General features: G+C 45.4%; 3 protein-coding genes across 4 annotated transcripts; 2 read left to right on the top strand and 1 right to left on the bottom strand.

Moving 5' to 3' along the window:
• Positions 1 to 916: 916 nt before the first annotated feature.
• Positions 917 to 3,455, top strand: LOC101770908. Its single transcript, XM_022824288.1, has 3 exons — positions 917 to 1,051; positions 2,772 to 2,846; positions 2,928 to 3,455. Exons 1-3 carry the CDS (start codon positions 917 to 919, stop codon positions 3,453 to 3,455), a joined length of 738 nt encoding a protein of 245 aa, XP_022680023.1.
• Positions 3,456 to 4,469: 1,014 nt separating this feature from the next.
• On the top strand, positions 4,470 to 8,352 carry LOC101778062 (FRIGIDA-like protein 3). The gene is made up of 4 exons (XM_004956342.3): positions 4,470 to 4,800; positions 5,228 to 6,259; positions 6,584 to 6,753; positions 7,711 to 8,352. The coding sequence occupies exons 2-4, from the start codon at positions 5,239 to 5,241 to the stop codon at positions 8,122 to 8,124; spliced, it is 1,605 nt and encodes a 534-aa protein (XP_004956399.1). The 5' UTR covers positions 4,470 to 4,800; positions 5,228 to 5,238; the 3' UTR covers positions 8,125 to 8,352.
• Positions 8,353 to 9,042: 690 nt separating this feature from the next.
• LOC101777637 (nitrile-specifier protein 5) lies at positions 9,043 to 11,405 on the bottom strand. 2 transcript variants are annotated; one of them, XM_022823793.1, is made up of 3 exons: positions 11,150 to 11,405; positions 10,797 to 10,955; positions 9,043 to 10,286 (listed from the first exon to the last, which is right to left on the bottom strand). In XM_022823793.1, the coding sequence occupies exons 2-3, from the start codon at positions 10,857 to 10,859 to the stop codon at positions 9,318 to 9,320; spliced, it is 1,032 nt and encodes a 343-aa protein (XP_022679528.1). In that variant the 5' UTR covers positions 10,860 to 10,955; positions 11,150 to 11,405; the 3' UTR covers positions 9,043 to 9,317. The 2 variants fall into 2 exon arrangements, with proteins under 2 accessions (XP_022679528.1, XP_004956398.1); XM_004956341.4 differs by lacking the exon at positions 10,797 to 10,955 and having other exon boundaries at positions 11,150 to 11,375.
• Between the last annotated feature and the right edge of the window lie 5,311 nt (positions 11,406 to 16,716).

Here is a 16,716-nt window from a genome sequence, read left to right as displayed (position 1 = left end):
TGCAAAGAAGTGTGGGTTGGATTCAACCCACATAGGAATATTCGTATGAGATCCGGGTCGAGCGCGTTCCAGCAAAAAGGAGGTACCGCGCGGACCCAGTTCCGCTCGCGCGTGACGCTGGGGCGCTCCCCAACCCTATCGTCACCTCCTCACCCACCCTCCGATGCCCAAGCGCCCCGACGCCTCCACTCCCATCGCTGCCGCCGACCGTTCCATCCGCCGCCGCCGCCCCTGCCAGCTACTGCCGCCGCCCCCATTCGCCGCCCCTCTCTCACCCGGTGAAGGATCTAACCCGGCCTCCTTCTCCCGACTAGATCTCGCGGCTACTGCCTGAGATTCGTGCCAAGCGCCGCCGCCTCTCCTGCCCGCCGGCACCTCCCCTGCCCATCGCCGCCCCTACCAAGCGCTGCTGCCTCCCCTGCCCGCCGCCGCCCCTACCAAGCACCGCTGTCTCCCCTGCCCGCCACCTCCCCTGCCCGCCGCCACCCCTACCAAGCACCGCTACCTCCCCTGCCCGCCGCCTCTCCTGCCCGCCGTCTCCCCTGCCTGCCGCTTCCCCTACCCGCCGCCGCCCCTGCCAAGTCCCGCCGCTTCCCCTACGGCTGCCTCTCCTGCCAAGCCCCGCTGCCCCTGCCAAGTCCCGCCGCTACCCCTACCCGCCGCCTCCCCTGCCAAGCTCCGTCTCCCCTACCCGAGCAGAGCCCCTGCCAAGCGTTGCCGCTGCTACCAAGCGCCGCATCCCTGCTCTCCAAGGTATACATGTAACTTTACTGATATTTACTGTATTTTGCTTTGGATGCTCATGGTTGATAGTATTGTGGGAGTTGAATTGAACAAATAATCCAATAGCTAGTAGCTAGACATCCTGGTTTAATGGTCTCTAAGAACATGTGTTTCTTTCATTCTTGTATTCTAGATGGATAAGAGCACCAAGATTGTAACTTGTGTTGCTGCTGCATACATGCTGTTGTCAATGATGGCCATGATTATTCAATCTAGAAAACGTAAACGATGTACAAGAAGGGTTGGTATTACCTATGGGCCTATGGAGGCAAGGGATAGGATGAGAGTAGATTATTTAAATAATAAAGTTTGGAAGGATGACACAACTTGCTTGAACATGTTAAGACTTAATAGAGGCAAGTTCTTTCGGTTTTGCGATCTTTTTAGAGAGCATGATTTGCTTCAAGATACATGTAACTTGTGTGTTGAGCAACAGGTGGGTATGTTTCTAAATACAGTGGGACATAACCTTAGGAATAGGTTAGTTGCAACTAATTTTGATAGATCGGGAGAAACAGTTAGCCACTATTTCAACGAAGTACTCCGTGCTATTGGAGAGCTGCGAGGGGAACTTATTAGGCCCCCGTCTTTGGACACTGCAAGCAAAATTGCAGGGAACAACAGATGGGATCCTTACTTTAAGGTGTAAGGCTTATCCCTATTTTGTTTTGACTTTTGTATTATTGTAACCTCACATGGTCCCTAATCTTTTACTTTTTTAAAAAAATTAGGATTGTATTGGAGCTATTGATGGTACTCATGTAAGAGCATCTGTTCCTAAGAACATTGAGCATGCCTTTCGTGGTAGGAAACCCTATTGCACACAAAATGTAATGGCAGCTGTAGATTTTGATCTACAGTTCACGTATATGTTGGCTGGTTGGGAAGGAGCTGCACATGATGCTTTAGTTTTACGTGATGCTTTAGAATGTGAGAATGGCCTTCGTGTCCCACAAGGTAATAAAGTAGTAAACTCTCAACTTTTACATACAAATTCCTGCTTATAGTATTATGACCAATCTGTCTATCAAATGATAGGCAAATTCTACCTAGTGGATGCTGGATATGGAGCCAAACCAGGATTTTTGCCTCCCTTTCATGGAGTTCGGTACCACTTAAACGAATGGGGAAGTAATCCAGTGCAAAATGAGAAGGAATTGTTCAACCTTAGGTACTCATCGCTACGTGTCACTGTAGAGCGGGCATTTGGGGCACTGAAGAGGAGATTCAAAATTCTTGATGATGCAACTCCATTCTTCCCTTTTCCAACACAAGTAGATATTGTCTGTGCTTGTTGCATTATTCACAATTGGGTCATACAAGATGGGCATGATGAGTTCTTCTCAGAGGATATTAATTGGCCAAGCTACAATCATGCTTCCACACGCATTGGCTAAGCAAATGAGCATGCTTCTATGGTTAATTTTAGGCAGCAACTAGCAGAACAGATGTGGGTAGACCATCAAAACAATAATGTTAACTAATATTTGTATAGAACTTGAATTTGTTTCATTTGTACAACATCTTTTAGCCTTTCTTGCATGATGTATTGCTATTTGTAAGGACGTATTTGATGTTGAATAATATTTTTATGAACATGTTGCTTGCTGAAATTTTATAATTTGTGGTGATAATGTCCATTTCTGATGTGTTGAGTTTGTATTGATGGTATTGTACATTTTTTCTACATCTTGGTGCTGATTTTGTGTTTTTTGTGTGGCAGAACAATGGAGGAAGTAACTGAAGGGCGTGGAGGAACTAGTGGGCATGCTATGTGGACATCGGCAATGTCTAATTTAATGCTCTCTCATCTCAATGATTTGGTGGCTGGTGGTTTGAAGACGTCAAAGGGCTTTAAGAAACACCTTTTGAATGGATGTGCTAGGGTTATCAATGAGAAGTTCACCACAAGGATCACTGGTGAGCAAGTCAAGAATCATTTGAAAATATGGCAGAAAAGGTATGCAAAGATAAATAGATTGAAGAAGTTGAGTGGCGCACTCTTTGATGAAGAAAACTGTATGATTACACTAGATGAGGAGCACTACAACGGCCATGTCCATGTAAGCTTACCATCTTTTGCTTAGTTCTTCATTCATTGACAAGTGTTACATTAAATTAACTTATTCGTTCTCCATGCCTAGGATCATAAGGCTGATGCTGAGTTCTTGAACAAGCCCCTCTTGCACTACAAAGAGATGGAGGCAATATTTGGCAATACCATGGCTACTGAAAACTTTGCAAAAGACTCAAGTGCACCTCTAGGTAGAGAGGATGATGAGGTTGAAAGTCAAGAAGAGGGGGATGAGGTTACAGGGCATGGTCCAAGTGATGGGCCTACCACTCAAGGGGCAACATCTTCTGCTAGTAGACCAAGTAAGAAGGCCAGGGTAGCTGAAATGGAGGAGGATGGGCTGGTTGCCGCTTTCAAATGTGTAGGTGAGAACCTTGCTGTTGCCATAAAAATGGTTGCTAAACCTGATAATGACCTACCAGCTGACCTATTTGACATGTTGGACCAACTTCCTTGTTTTAATTTAGCACACATATCTTTCTACTATGCTCATTTGGTGGAAAATCCTCACATTGGTAGAGCTTTCTATACACTACCATTTGAGCACAAGTTAAACAGGGTCACACAGTTCATCGCTGAGAAGTTCCCTAGAATGTAAGGGTGATTTAGAAGTGTGGGATGTTTCTTTTGTTAGAACTTAAATCTTATGTCACCGTGTAAGCCTTGAACTTATATTATGTAAGGCTTGAACTTCGTGTAACTAGCCTTGAACTTGGTATATGTAAGGCTTGGACTTTGTATGGTTAAATGGTGTTAAGAATTGGTGAAATGGTGTTAAGAATTGGTGAATTCGAGATATATGAAATGTTGACTTGGTGAATTGTTGAATTATTGTTAAGAATTGATGAATTGTCGGATTGTTAAACGTGTGTAGAATTGTGGCAGCTTATGTGTGTGGTAACCTCACCAAGAAGGTGAACATATTCACTGTCCAACCCGCATCCTCAAACCAAACAAGAGATGGAACCACTCCAACCCACTTTATCCTCCAATCAAACAAGAAACTGGGTTCAACCCAACCCTGCAACCAAACAAGAACTGGGTTGGCTCCGACCCAATCCACATGGTCACAATACCAAACGGACCCTAATTTTCCTCCAACTCCAAGAGAAAGTATGAAAGTTATTTTTTGGAGCACCATTTGAGAAGCTCCAGAAAAACCTTGGAGTTACCCCCAGATCCACATTTTTTTAGAGTTGTTATAGATGGAGCTGGAGGTGTTTGGCAACATGAAGTCGGAGTGGAGCTACAAAATCTGGAGCGGAGCAGTCCCAAACAGGCCCTTAGTTTTTTCTTCTATCCACGCAAAACAGACAACATTGTGAGGAGGTAATAACTAAAGTCTACTTTTTCTTATGAGGTACATTATATGGATTACTGGGTCCAAATATATTGACCTTGTCCTAATAATCGGTGAGATGACATTAGGAAATTCGAAGACATGCATATCAAACCAATAGGGATTCATAAAAGATGCAACTCTCGAAAAAAAAAAATAGAGCCTGCGAGAGCGTTTCTGGCTTGTGCGGCTTTCGAGAAACGAAAGTGCCACTGAACTTGTTAGTTATTTACCCGCCTCCTGCCATTCAGTAAAAGGCCGTATGCCCCTCATCCTCCCATTCACCCCCACCCCTCATTCGGCCGCCCACCGACGGACGCGACGCCAGGGCGGAAGCGCGGCGACTAGGGTTCGGCCCTGCCCGCCGCCGGCCGCCCCCACCCGCCTCCGTGCGCCTCTCGGAGGGCGCGAATCGGGCCGCCTCCTCCGGCAGCAGGACGTCCGCCCACGCCGAGCCGGCCTGCCTGCCTCCTCCCACACCCTGCTCCGCCAACACCGACGCCAGCCCGCCTTATCCTGCCGACGTGCGCCATCGTCGACGTCGACCCGTCTGCTGCTATCCGTATCCCGTCCCCACGACGCAACCCTCTTGTCCCAAGCCGAGGTAACTTCTATCCCTTATTTGGACTCTCAGATCTGAACGATTTGGCGAAGCATTAGGCATGAACTGAGATGATTTTAGCTTGAGGATGTTAGTTATTGGATGTTTTCCATGCTCTCCTTGATGTATTTGTCAAATAAATTAACCATGATAAATTGCTCAGCATCTAACCAGCCCATCGAAAAGCCATACTGCCTGATTTCGGCAGTGGATTTTTCTCAGGTGGGAGCACCATGTAGATGCCTGCCTTTGGTGTCTAGTTCTAACAATTAAAAGTGATAGTTTCTGTGAGGGTGTTAAAATGGTCGACTTAATTCAATAAATAATATGATTTTTTTTGAGATTTTGTGTTTTTTCTGTTTGGATGGATTTTATAACAGATTTTTTTTCTGTTTGGCATCAAGAAGTTGTGTTGTCTTCTTCCTTGCAGGAATTTCCACCATGTCTGATTTGGAGTCTGTGGCTGCCCTTATGGAGTCGACAAGCTCTAAGATACAGCAGCTTCAACAGGCTTTTGCTGAGCTTGAGAGGCAGAGTGCTGTCTCCATGAACCTCAAGTGGAAGCAACTTGAGGATCACTTTCGTGGCCTTGAGCAGTCGCTCAAGAAAAAGTTTGACGAACTGAAAGAGCAGGAGAAAGAGTTCCAGGAGACCGTCGCGAAATCAGAGCAGATGCTGGAGCAGCGGGAGGCAGCTGTTGTAGCTAAGGAACTGACTTCTTTGGAGAGGTTGCAGGAGAAAAGGGATGCTGCATTAGCTATGATCTTTAGCAAGTCCAAGCTGTCCTTACCTGTTCCTGCCATAAACCCAATGGACAAGGCTCTGGATAATCTTGGTGTCAAGTGGCCTAAACTGGCTTCTGAAGAGAGTGTGCGCCTGCAAGTTGACTGTGCTGCAGTGAAGCCTCGTTCTGAGTTAGTCTCGCTCTGTGAGGAAATGAATGTGAAGGGGCTTCATAAGTTTATATCGGACAACAGGAAGAACTTGGCAATCATCCGTGAGGAAATTCCCAGTGCACTGCAGAAAGCATCACATCCTTATGGCCTGGTGTTGGATTCCCTGGAAGACTTTTATGCTGGAGATAATCTTGTATTGGATGGCAAGAAGGATGGAGACCTTCTGGGTGTTAGAAGGACGTGCCTGATGTTGATGGAGTCACTTGGACAGCTGCAAACTGATGATATAACTCGTTTCTCTTTGGAGGGGCACATGCTTACAACTGATATCAAAGAGAGAGCGAAAAAGATTGCATTTGAGTGGAAGTCCAAGCTGGATAGTCTTGACATTGATGCTAGTAATGGGAACTGTCTTGAAGCTCACGCATTTCTCCAACTCCTGGCAACCTTTGGTATTTCTGCTGAATATAATGACGATGACCTGTGCAAACTGCTGCCATACGTCAGTCGTCGTCGTCAGACACCTGAACTTTGTCGATTGCTTGGGTTATCACAGAAAATGCCAGGTCAGTGCTTGTGGTGGACTAATGACTTATCTATCTCTAATAACATTGAACATCTGCAAAAGATTTGTTTTCTTTCAGCTTATTGAAATGCTCGATAAACATTCATAGGAAACCTTTTGTACTTGCATTACTCTGGTTGCCAATTTCAGTGTAGTTTTGTTGTTCGACCTTACTAGTTAGTGGATGTTGTTAAGAATTGTCAAAAGCCTGATTGCAGAGTATTTTGCTCTCTTGTACCTTTCTTAGTTACAAGCTTAACAGTTTATTCATCAATGTTTTTCTTTCAACATTAAGAGATTTACTAACGTGGCTCCTTGAAATCAGGTGTGATTGGAGTTCTGGTGGAAAGTGGAAAACCTATTGATGCAATTAATTTGGCTTATGCGTTTGAGCTTACTGAACAGTTTGAACCAGTGCAACTGCTGAAAGCATACCTGAGGGATGTTAAGAAAGTGCCACATGCCAAGAATGCCAAAATTTCTCCTGGTGCACAGGTAAATTGTAGTCACTTGAGTTTCAAATTTTGTAGTGTTTTCTGTAGTAGAATTTAAAACTGCTCAGAGCATAACCAAATTATATATTATAAGTCTTAAATACCTGTAAAAAATTTGGTTAGCAAGCTCTCTTCCTATCTGGAAGTCTAATAAAGCATTTTGTTTACTGTTGGTGTAATGTACCACCATACTAAAATTGTTTGCCAGCTCAACCTTCCTTTTGAAGTACTTTCTCATACTAAGGTAAATTATCATGTCGAGAGGAAATAGGCTAGAATATTTTCTGCTTCTGGAATGTTTTTCACTAAGTTATGAATGGAGGGGTGATGTTTATTCCTCCTTTATATGTTCCAAGTTAAAACTGGTTACACATTTTGGGCACCATTCAAATCTTGAAACACCTTCCTACAGCACAGAAAGCATGTTCTTGATCTCTATTTGTGTCTCATTTGACGCATTGCATGACCTAGTGACCAGTCATGGCACTCTCACCGGAGCGCTTTGATGTTAAGCGGCAACTTCATATTTCTCCTGAATACTAGTCCTTTTTATAGTTTGGCTAGCTTAAGAAGTCCCTGCTGAATATTTTGATCCACTGATTTGATTGTTTCAACTGGTTACTCCAATTCTATGTTTTACTAGAGTTATAATTGATTAAATAATTCTGTGGTATTGAGCCTAATGTCATAAGAAGTGGCAAAATACTGAACTCTTTTTTGCTGTATTCAAGGAGCTTGATTTAGGTTGTGGAGAAGTAATATACTAGATTGCTTAGTGCTAGCTTAGCTTGTTTGCAATAGACTAATATATAGTTGCATGCTGCTTTTGCATTTTTTGTCCTGTACCAGTACTACACTTAGTTGTAAAGCAGTTGCATTATTTTCTATTATCTTTTATGTGTGGTTGTGTGCATGTGCATGTGTGATGTAAATTGTTAATGATCATTCATGTTTTCAGAATGAGATGAATGAACGTGAGTTATCTGCACTGAAAGCTGTCATTAAGTGCATTGAGGAGCACAAACTCGAGGAGCAATACCCTGTGGATCCACTTCAGAAAAGGGTTTTGCAGCTAGAGAAAGCAAAGGCAGACAAGAGGAGGGCTGTTGAAGCAGCAAAGCCACAGTCCAAGAGGCCTCGTGCAAATGGATCAGCCTTTGCACCCCGTGCTACCGGCTTTGCTGACAAGAGCTTTTATCCTGCAACCCCAGAGAGGCTTCCCTCCTACCCTTACGAGAGGCAGTTTGTGTATGGTGCGGAGGCCCATCATCCTCCAATGATGAGCTCAGCACCTTACACGATCCAACCTGCCCACACACCTTATTATGGTAATGGTTACCCAGTTCAGTACCAGGTACCGTATATCCACTAATGGAGAGAGCCAGGTGCAGGTGCTCTTTCCTAACTATGTAGCTTTAACCTGCTGCCCTTCGTTGTAGTTGTATCAGTTACTCGCTAGTTTGCCTAGCTGAATAGTTGGACCACTCAGTGTGTGCTGTGAGTGGCTATTGTGAAAATCTGTTAATTTTATGCCCTAATGACATATGACATAATTTACTCCTAATATTTAGCTATGATGAATCTCCCTGTGTACTTTATACGGCCTGTGAAATACCTGACACTGAAGTGTTCAAGGGGCTTCAGGGTTTCTATGCACTACATGGAATATCATGCCTTCATGAGCGTTTACCAAAATCAGTTGCAACCTGCGACTGAACTGGGCACAGTTCTCTTTTTGGATGGCATTGCTATGCTGCATTATTTTCAGAAGCAATTTGATTGGTGCAAAGGAGGGGTTTGCAATTTTGTAGTTCTGAAGTTTTTGCCCATGTCATGTTAAAGCTTATTCCACTCATCCACTGTTAGCTTAACTGTTTTATTAACTTTGAAATGATTAAAGAAATATAAGCTGGATGTAGAGAGAGAAGCTTGTGAAGCTGATTTTCGAAACTACGTCCACCTCTAATTACTCTACCCGAAACGAAGCAGGAGCAAAGTTAACAGTAGTAATGGTTTAGGTGAAATTTTGTTCTACTTACGTAGCTGATAACCTTGGAACTATGTGCTTATCCTTTTATGCTTTCCTGGAGTTTCATGTTATCCAACTGGAGAAGTATGGTTTTAAATTTTAATGAGGTTTTTGTCAAATTTGGCCGTTGAGTAGTCAGCACGCATGGCAATCGGACCTCCTCATCGGTTACCCCTCCAAAAATTGTTATTTCCTTCTTAATTACAGTTTGTATACTCGTAACTCGTAAGTATCTGCTGAGTACGGAGTACTTGCCAACAGTTGGGTGCCCAATTGATCCTTAACTCTTATGCCAAGCTAGAACTTGATCCAAAGACAAACATGACACTACTACAGCTGCAATGCAAAGCGATGGTCAAACACAAGTACATCCGTCCAGCATCATTATTCTCTACTCACACAGCATGATGTAGCACAGAAAATGAACGAAAGAAAAACAACCAGACAAAAAAAAAACAACAACCATCGCAACAAGCCTGTAGATTGCACTGCAATACATTGCGGATGCACACACGGAGAGAGCACGCAGCCCATGCCTAGCGTGCGGCCTCAAGGACAGGCGCGAAGAAGTAGATGTCGTCGAGCCGGTCGTTCGTCGGCGAGTTGCCGCCGTACACCAGCAGCCCTCGTCGCCCCTCCTTCTCCCCTGCTGCGAACGCGCACCACCCGCGAGGCCCCGGGTGGTGCTCGGGCTCGGCCTCGGCGTCGTCGTCCAGGCGTGTCCACGCGCCGGTCTCCGTGTCCAGAGCGAACGCCTCGGCCGAGAACTTGCCGGCGCCGAGGTGGCCCAGGTCGCTGGGGTCCACCTCGCCGCCGAACACGAGGACGTGCCTCCCGATCCCGGTGACGCAGAACACGCTCCGCGGGCTCGGCTTGTCGCCGGAGGTCTCGACCGCGGACCACCGTCCTGTGGCCGGGTCGTAGCAGTGCACGTCGTCGAGCTCCTCCCCGCCGAAGCCATACACCACCCACAGCTTCCCGCCGGCAACGGCCAGTCCGGGCCCGCCGCGGGGGCGACAAGCCTCCCCGGGCGACGGCAGCCGTTCCCACCGCCCGGCAGCCACGTCGTAGCCCCACAGGTCGTTCAGGCGGCCGGCGTCGCCGCACCCACCGAAGACGTACACCCGGCCGCCGACGGCGTCAGCCACCATGGAGTGGTAGCTCCGGTGCGGCGGGCCGTCGGCGCCGGAGGACAGGAGGGCCCACGTGCCCGTCGACGTGTCGAAGGAGTAGAGCTCGTTGAGCTCCTTGTGCTCCTGATCGCGCCCGCCGAACATATACACCGTGCCGCCGACGGCCGCCATGGTCACGCCGACGCGCGGCGGCGGCACGTCACCCGTGGCGCCGACCGCCGACCAGGTGTGGCTCTTGAGGTCGAAGGCGTACATGGTCTTGTCCACCGGCACGCGTGGGGTGAACTCGCCGCCGAACGCGTAGGCCATGTCGCCGACGAGGGTGATGGCGTGGGAGCTTCTTGCTCCTGGCCCGGCTCCCTTCTGCTCCAACTGTGTGATTATTAAGTGGCTACGTGAGTTTTTGGACAATTGAGAAATGGAATAAGAAATTCATCTACAATATCAAGTTTGATAGGGATCTATGCTCCTTCAAACTCCTGAGACCCAATCCAGGCAAAACTTTAGCATGGATCATCAGCTGCTGAAAAGTGACCACAAAACAAGTGTAGCACGAAAAAAAAAATCCCTATTGAGCCGGATAAAGGCCGCAAAAGAAATCAGCTCAGCTGTAACATGCATGTCAGGATATCAACAACTGCGGGTGGTATGCTGGTGACTTTGGTCAGATGGACTGGCTAAAGAATTGGTTGTAGCTAGCGATATAGATCTATAGATAGATCGGCTAGCAGTGATCCCTACAACTAGAAATTCGGCAATTTCAGATAATCTAACAAGTTGCCGCTCTCAAAGTTTTGGTCCAACATCATCTGAAAATTTGCTGGTACAGCAAGAGCTAAGACGCAGCTGTAGAAGAAGCAGTTGACTTGAGCTGAAGTTCACCATCACAGGGCTTTCGTGCCAACAAGCGTTGGCGCCTTGGCGGTTGGCATCAGGAAGATCCATTCGGAATCTTCATAGGACTTTCTTCACCAACCGATGCCAACTCACTTTCAAATCCACGACTCCATGTCTTCATCGGTACCGAATACTTACACTCCACTGCAAAAACCTTGCATCAAGAAACAAATCTCTTCCCTGAACATTCCCGAAATCAAAACCAAACCTAAATCCGATTCAAACTTCAGGAAAGTCTTAAAGGGCAAGCTGGAGAAATAATTTGCAGATGCTACTAAGAATTGAGGAAAGAAGAAGAAAATTAGAGCTTCAAGGGCAGGGAAAGGGGAGGCGCTCACCTTCACCCAGGCGCCAGCCATTGCCACCCACACACCTCGGGCACGGGGCTCTTCTTCCTCTGCTTTCGCTGTGCTGCTGCTTCTGGTTCCTGCTTGGTCTGAGCAAGTGGTTCTTGGGGATCACTTGAGGGGTCACAGTATTGTTGGGGTCTTGGGGAATTCACTTATGGTGGCATGACTGGCATCATCATCAATTTCTGGACCAATCTAACCACCGCTTTGGAAACATTTGCATTTCAGCCACCGAGCTGTTTGGCATTTGCAGTTCAAACATGAGGAGGGGCACTCATGTAGTTACGATGCACATAGGCTGGGTTGGAAGTCCACCTCCAAGGAGCTACACGATTTCGTGCCGTTTTGTTTGTCGCATGTATGCTGGATCGTTTCTTGAACGACGACAACAAGACTGTGATGCTTGATATGTGGGCCTATCAGCATAACAGCCACACATTCACACCCAAACAAGCTTTTGATATTCGGACAATGACTGATGATAGACAAGTAAGTGATACTTAAGATATAATTAGGGTTTTTCTAAGTGGAGCAGTTGTTGGATTACACTACGGCGTGAGATGTGCACTCCCACTGTTTTCGATAGACAGGCAGGTGGATTCGGAGTACTAGCTGGTGAAGGCAGGTGGATTCGGAGAACTAGCTGGTGTGGATAATCGAGATCAGGATTATCGGAAAAAGTGTACTTTACCTATTTCACTTATATGTTTGACTGCAGACACAATGGATAATCCATATCCAAATCCGGAATATACGGACTGTATCCCAAATCCGCATACTCAAAGTACCCGAATTCAAACGTAATAAAAAAACTATCTGTATATATCTTTTTGTATTAGATCTATTCTCATCATTAATTGGGATATGCATACATAAAAGATTTTATTAAAACACTACTCGTTTGGCAGCACATGCACGCACCAAAAGAAACAAAGGGCACGTTTGGTTTAGTGCCAACCATGACCAAACCAAAATTTTGACGCGCCCTCAAGAATTGGTCTGTGCTTGCTTCGCTACCAGTAGTTGGCGTGCCAATCTTCGCCAAAGCAAATTACACAGCATGCGCGGGCGAGAATGTGGGCGAGCAAAACGCTCGCCAACGATCTGGCAGCCAATGGAGGGAGCAGAATGTACGTGGCAGGACATTAGCTGCACGGAGCCCAACAATGGCAAGTTAGCAATATATAAGTGCTAATATCTCTTAAATGGCTGATCTAATGGAGAATCCGTTTGCATAATTATATTGCTCACAATTAAATCTACAAAATAAGATGTCACTCGACTATGTTTTAATGTGAAACGTAACAATGACATATGGAACCCACACGTCGTACCAAAAGGTTGAATTGGTTTTTTGACTAGATTTGGTAAGGTTACAATCCAACACAAATTTAGTCATATTTTAGCATACCCATGATTTGGTCATGACCAAATTTTGGTAGGACTAGACGGGGGATAAACCAAACAAGCTCAAAACAACTAGATGGTGGTGTTGGTGTGGGCGCATAGGTTTGACGTTCTGGTAGAATGGCAACCTATGTTCATGCGGAGGTGTTGAGGCTACTTACGTTGGTGACGAGGAGTTGTGGCAGAGTAAAGAAGTTTGTACAGTTTGTATCGATGTCCCAATCTGACCATCCGAGTTGTTGTATTGAGTTGCATGCACCAACCAGTTCAACCTAAAAGCTTAAGTTGATATACAAAGGTGGTCAATTCACTTATACTCCAATACTCCCTCACATGCAGACTCTTATACCGTATATGTGGAAATTGGAGTAGGCTGCAATTATTTTATTTAATTGTGCTTACCAGGATTCGAACTCGAGACCTCTAACCCTGATACCGTATTGAGTTGCATGCAACAACAAGTCCAACCTAAAAGCTTAAACCTGATAGGAAAAGGTGAGCAATTCACTTATACTCCAAAATTGAATTGAGTTGAATGCATATCGGCATGCGGGGATATAACCCCTAGGTTCCACTCGATGGACCTGACTGCCCTGCAGGGGGTGGCATGGCCCACTCGAATGGTAGTAGGAGACATTCGGGGCAAGATGAAACCTCGGCACAAAGAGATGTAGATGGAGATACGATCGTTTAAATATGTAAATAGATAACTTGTACTATAGTTCAATTGGTTTCCTTATAACCAACACAGATTAGATTGAAGCAGATCTGTAACCCTGCCCTAGACTATACAAGGTGGGTAGGGACCCCTTCAAAAATCCAACCCATATTTGATACGCTATACGCTGAGAATAAAAATCTGAGCATAGGATGTAGGGTATTATACCAATTCGGTGGCCCAAATCTGGTTAATTTTCCATGTCCTTGTGTTCATCCATCTAGCTATAGGCATGACGATTCCCTCCAAACAATCTACCACCTTGTGTAGCCCCATGATGTACTGTCGAAATATTCCCCCAATAGTTAGCACGTCAGGTAGGGGTTCGCTATGTCATTAGGCGAGCTTGATTGGATGCAGTCAAGATCTCGAAGTACTACATGATACTCGCTGCCATGGGAGCAGTAATCCCCTTCTAGGGGCACGACGTTGCTTCCGCCAACAGTGATCGTGCGGCCAACCACTTGGTTCCTCTAGGGACCAGCTTCTCATCGGGAAGGTGCCCTACATCATTCAGTCAAAGAGACCAAGACCTCCGATTGGGCCCTAGCCCCAGTTGCGAGTATCACAGATCTATCTAATAGATCCGATCCGGCCAAGGCCAACCTCACAACTCCCTACTTCACCTTCGGAGAGCTTCCTCGGGCTCGAGACCCATATGTCCCAATTGGAGATCTGTTGTTTTCACCACAGAATCAGACGTGGTCATCACAACCTTCTACGTTGAAGATCTGGTCCAGGTGATGGATCGGGTCACTATGCAACTGGCTGAGTGCGTCACCCTCTGTGACTCAACTCTGAGGGGAACACTGGCCAATCTAGGCCATCACACCCGTATCTCCTACGGCTTGAAGAATGCCACCGCCATCGCTCAGGAGGCGGTAAGGAAAGCCATGGCCAGATCCAACTTCTTCAGCTTGGTCAATCACCAATCAGACGAGGAGAAAGGATGTGACACCTTGAAATTTTTGGATTTCAGGATGCGATTGGAAAGAAAACTAAAACACGATTTGCTCATAATTTTAAATTTTTTCCAACATTTACTTTCTTGATAGGAAATTTATTATAGGAAAATAATTGGTTGTTTTTCTAAATAAGGTTGTTCTGTGTGTTGCATTCATGCATACACATTTTGGCGTTTCATGAGTGAAATAGTTTTAAAATGCGCTTATGATCTTATGAGAAAAGGGTAAGATGGGTTGCATCATTGGGGTAATCCGGTCCTCTTGAGTGGTATTCTTGGCTAAGGTACTGCACTCACTAGGGAGGGTTATTCTCTATTTTAACTTGAAACCTCAGTGGATTATTTTGTATTAAGTAAACTTTGTGAAGGTCTCATAGTGAATCCCTAGCCACTCACCTTGGAAATGTTTAAGAGGCTAGCTACCTCGGGTGACCTAGGAAACACGAATTGTGAGTAAAATTGTACAACATCTGGAGAGTGTTTAAAAACTGTTATATTTTCTTATGGTCAGGAGTGACCTGTATCCTCACATGATTAATTCACTTGAATTTGTATCAACTTGATGTTATTTGTTTATGTTCATGCTTTTGGTATATTGAAACTCAATATTCATTATGGGTTGATATAAACTTACATTTGCTAGTAATTAGTGGTAGAATAAAACTTGATCAACTAAAAGTGCTAATGGCAGTTAACCTTGTTAGCCTTCCACCATATAAAGCCTTGCATGCCATTTATTCCTTAATCTTGTTGAGTACAGCATGTGCTCATACTTGTGTTTTATATATTACATATACAACACCTGGATTGCTGCTTAGACTTAGAGAATTTTTGAGGATTAAACTGGAGATTTCAAGGAGTTTTAGGCAAGTCCCCCCAGTCAGCTGCCTGTAGATTTGGAGCTTTTGTTTACATTTCTTAGTTAAACGCTTGTTTATTCTTCCACTAAGACTTCTGAGTCACTCTAAGATGTAATAAATACTTTAATACTGTTTCATTATGATGTGGTTGTGGTTATTCTCTTGAAGTCTATTATATGTGTGAAGCTTTGATCCTAGCACACATATAACATGTGCTTGGTTAATGGATGGAGAATATGCTATGAGCGTGAGCATTGGAGTGGAGTGACTTGGATTGAAGGGATATAGCTCGCCATAGCTATTGGACTTCATGAATCATCATTTCTTTCCTAGTTAGAAGGTCCTTTACAGAAAAACCATGTGGGTCAAATTCAACTGAACAAGCATTATATGTAGTAAACTTGCGCACTGAAATTAATTCTTAATGAGATGAGGTGTATGCAAGACATGGTTGAGATGAAAATGTGCAGAAGGTGTAGTGAGAGAGGTGTTGCCCATGCCAAGAATAGGTAGAGATGATCCATTGCCAACAATAATATGAGAGGAATTATGCGGTGATTAAGGACAATAAGTGGGCAGGTTACCTTGGTCGTTGGTCATGTGCAAACTTCTTCGGTGTCCATAAACCAGTCGCCATTGGAAGAGGGCTGGTGAAGAGAAGCAGCTTGGAGGGTGGCGATGAGGCCAGACGTGTCCCATGAAGGTGTTAGCCCAAGTCAAGGAATATCTGCGGACCAGGCCGGCCGAAGACTAAAACGTGTGTCTAAGTCCAACTCATGAGGGACAGGCCCCGAATGGCTGTACTAGAGATGTATAAGACTAGGAAGGAAGGGAGAGAAAGAGAGGACATGAACTCTGTAACCATCAACTTGTTTCCCAATTAAATTTTGTCTTCCTTGTGCCCCTGCTTGCTTCCAGCCCCAAATTCTATCTATCAGCTTCCCGATCCCTGCTCTCTGGTCCAGCCGACATAGTGTCCAACTGCTGTAGAGCTGAGTATGCCTGACTGGCAGGAGGGCACGCACCAACCACTCCAAGACCCGTGGCACCAGTTCACAGCACGCGCCAGGCACCTTGAGTTCCCCAGGGAGTCCCCCAAGAAGGGTAAGAACCCCAATTGGGTTGTTGCTATTGCTGAATGTTGAGGACCATGGCCATTGGTGTTGTTGTAGTAGAATCCGTGACCGCTGCCACCACCACGACCACCGCGCTTGTAGTTGTTGGTATGGTTATCTTTTTGGAGAGAGACTTTGAACTTCACCTGAAAAGAGAAGCCACAAACAAGGCTGAGCTGCTAAGCTTAACAAGACTTAACCGACTGGTGAAAAGCTACTTCACCACTCCTAGACATGCAAGGCTCTTTGGCTGAGGGGTTTCATTTGCCAAAAGCGGCTATGTTAAGTCCTTGCTTTCAAACTTTTAGCTCAGATTCTAAGTTCATTAACCAGTCTATGTTGGCAACTTATACTAAGCAATCAGAGATCCAACTTTATGTATACAAGCTTAACATCAAGGCCATGTCATCATCAGACTCCTTTATTACTCAGTGTAGCATAGCGATCAAGCAGTCTCAAACTGTGAGAGGCAGACGAATCGATTCGAGTTC

The sequence above is a fragment of the Setaria italica genome, chromosome II, assembly GCF_000263155.2.
Source record: "Setaria italica strain Yugu1 chromosome II, Setaria_italica_v2.0, whole genome shotgun sequence".
Lineage (NCBI taxonomy): Eukaryota > Viridiplantae > Streptophyta > Magnoliopsida > Poales > Poaceae > Setaria > Setaria italica.
This window is presented reverse-complemented; position numbering and strand designations above follow the sequence as displayed.

Bases quoted from the DNA above. Each gene is read 5' to 3' on its own strand.
- LOC101770908 (XM_022824288.1), top strand. From the start codon at position 917: ATGGATAAGAGCACCAAGATTGTAACTTGTGTTGCTGCTGCATACATG. The intron at 1,052-2,771 runs GCAAGGGATAGG...AGATTGAAGAAG, and splicing joins TTACCTATGGGCCTATGGAG to TTGAGTGGCGCACTCTTTGA. The intron at 2,847-2,927 runs GTAAGCTTACCA...CTCCATGCCTAG, and splicing joins ACTACAACGGCCATGTCCAT to GATCATAAGGCTGATGCTGA.
- LOC101777637 (XM_022823793.1), bottom strand. From the start codon at position 10,859: ATGGATCTTCCTGATGCCAACCGCCAAGGCGCCAACGCTTGTTGGCAC. The intron at 10,287-10,796 runs GTGAACTTCAGC...ATAATCACACAG, and splicing joins GGCACGAAAGCCCTGTGATG to TTGGAGCAGAAGGGAGCCGG.
- LOC101778062 (XM_004956342.3), top strand. From the start codon at position 5,239: ATGTCTGATTTGGAGTCTGTGGCTGCCCTTATGGAGTCGACAAGCTCT. The intron at 6,260-6,583 runs GTCAGTGCTTGT...CCTTGAAATCAG, and splicing joins GTTATCACAGAAAATGCCAG to GTGTGATTGGAGTTCTGGTG. The intron at 6,754-7,710 runs GTAAATTGTAGT...TCATGTTTTCAG, and splicing joins AAATTTCTCCTGGTGCACAG to AATGAGATGAATGAACGTGA.